We start from the raw sequence: 2,612 nt of genomic DNA, 5'->3' as shown, positions 1-2,612 counted from the left end.
ATATGGGGATATATGTATACATATAGCTGATTCACTTTGTTATACAGCAGAAACTAACACAACATTGTAAAGCAATTATACTCCAATAAAGATATAAAAGAGAGAGAGAGAGAGAGAGAGAGATAAGTGATAGATTCAATACAATCCCTGTCAAAATACCAATGATATTTTTCACAGAACTAAAACAAATAATTTTAAAATCTGTATGGAAACACAGAAGACCCTAAATAGCCAAAACAATCTTGAGAAAGAAGAACAGAGCTGGAAGAACCATAACTCCTGAGTTTAGACTATCCTACAAAGCTACAGTAATCAAAACAGTATGGTACTGGCACAAAAACAGACATATAGATCAATGAAACAGAATAGAGAGCCCAGAAGGAAACCCATGATCAATATATAACAAAGGAGGCAAGAAAATACAATGGAGAAAAGACAGTCTCTTCAACAAGTGGTGCTGGGAAAACTGGACAGCTACATGTAAAAGAATTAAATTAGAACATTCTCTAACACCATGTACAAAAGTGAACTCAAAATGGATTAAAGACCTAAATGTAAGATTGGATACTATAAAACTCCTGGAAGAAAACATAGGCAGAACACTCTGACATAAATCATAGTATTGTTTTGGATCTCTCTCCTAAAGCAAAGGAAATTAAAGGAAAAATAAAGAAATCGAACCTAATTAAATTTAACAGTTTTGCACAGCAAAGAAAACTGTTGACAAAACAAAAAGACAACCTACTGAATGGGAGAAAATATTTGCAAATGATATGACCGATATGGGGTTAATATCCAAAATATATAAATAGCTCATACAACAACATCAAAAAACCAAACAACTCAATTTAAAAAATGGGCAGAAAACCTAAATAGACATTTTTCAAAGAAGATACACAGATGGCCAATAGGCACATGAAAAGATGCTCAACATCATTAATCATCAGATTAATGTAAATAAAACCGCAAGATATCACCTCACATCTGTCAGAATGGCTATCATCAAAAAGAACAGAGAGATGGCCCGGACGGGCGCTCGGGGAGCGGGGTGGGCCTGAGGTTGTGCGGTGGGCGGGCGGCCTCGGCCACCCGGTAATCGATTCTCTTCCTGGCTTCTTGTCCACAGAGGGAGCAGTATGTCTGCGGAAGTCCCCAAGGCAGCCTCCACAGAGGAGCAGAAGGAAATGGAAGACAAAGTGACTAGTCCAGAGAAAGTTGAAGAAGCAAAATTAAAAGCAAGGTATCCTCATCTGGGACAAAAGCCTGGAGGTTCAGATTTTTTAAGGAAATGATTGCAGAAAGGGCAAAAATATTTTGATTCTGGGGATTACAACATGGCTAAAGCAAAAATGAAGAACAAGCAACTTCCTACTGCAGCTCCAGATAAGACAGAGGTAACTGGTGACCACATTCCCACTCCACAGGACCTGCCTCAACGGAAACCATCTCTTGCTGCTAGCAAGCTGGCTGGCTGATTAAAAGAGCTGAACTGCATGAATCTTCTAATTCCCATTATTTCTCCTTAATATGTTACTTCTCCACTTTTTATTTCCTTTCACTCACTAAGTCATTTGAGAGTTATGGCTTTGCAGGTAGCGGTAGTGTGTGTGTAAGGGAATATACATGTGTAGAGTTTTGATTAGTTTAACAGTGCACTGATGAAAAGAACATGTTAGAGCAATGTAAAGTAATCTACTTGAAAATAATTGTATATATTACCTAACTCTGAGTGTAGGGCTGGTTCCAACAAGTAACAAGCAAGTTTTACAATTTTAATGTTTTGGCTTTCTTTAATTCATCTTAATTATCGCTTTGTATGTTACTCTTATTTAATGTAACCTCTATTGTATTGATTTCTCCTGTATTTTCCTTTTGGATTTTGTAAAACAGAAGTTTAAGACCACAAGTTAGAAGAAAGGTCACATATTTCAAACACAAATAAATGGGGCTTCAAAAGATTTGTATCCTGTGCTTCAACTTGAATGGCCTTAAATCTGTTTCAGCTTTAACAATAGAATTTTACTTGGGCACTATTTGCCCATTCTGGTGTAACTTCTCTGACTCTAGTGCTTAACAGCTGCTGTTGAAGTTAGTATTCTTATTCAGTTCTGTAGTGTTAGAATACCTTTTGTTGTTGAAGATGTGAATGAAATGTGCATGTGCATCAACTGTTGAATTCACGTTTGTGCCATTTTTGTAAATACAGTAGTTTTGCACAACCTCTCAAAAAAAAAAAAAAGAACAAGAAAAACAAATGTTGGTGAGGATGCAGAGAAAAGGGAACCCTCATACACTGTTGGTGGGAATATAAATTCATGCAGCCACTGTGGAAAACAGTACGGAGACTTATCAAAAAATTTAAAAATGAACTACCATATGACCTAGCAATTCCACTCCTGGGTATATATCCCAAAACAAAAACAAAGACACTAATTTGAAAAAATATATGCATGCCAATGTTCATAGCAGCATTATTTAAAATTGCCAAGATATGAAAACAAACTAAGTGTCCATCAACAGATGAATGGATAAAGAAGATGTGCTATATATACACTACAGAGCTGTTAGGCATAAGGAAGGAATATTATGAAGAATCATATATCAATAAATTT

General features: G+C 36.1%; 1 protein-coding gene across 1 annotated transcript; it reads left to right on the top strand.

Annotated features, from left to right (window-relative positions):
• Positions 1–1,136: 1,136 nt before the first annotated feature.
• Positions 1,137–1,719, top strand: LOC102977864 (cAMP-regulated phosphoprotein 19-like). Its single transcript, XM_055084690.1, is given in 1 exon segment — positions 1,137–1,719. A coding segment is annotated over 1 exon segment (339 nt). The 3' UTR covers positions 1,476–1,719.
• Positions 1,720–2,612: the final 893 nt, after the last annotated feature.

Source organism: Physeter macrocephalus, chromosome 5 (genome assembly GCF_002837175.3).
Source record: "Physeter macrocephalus isolate SW-GA chromosome 5, ASM283717v5, whole genome shotgun sequence".
NCBI lineage: Eukaryota > Metazoa > Chordata > Mammalia > Artiodactyla > Physeteridae > Physeter > Physeter macrocephalus.
The sequence above is the reverse complement of the archived record's forward strand: the minus strand, read 5'-3'. Positions and strand labels throughout refer to the sequence as shown.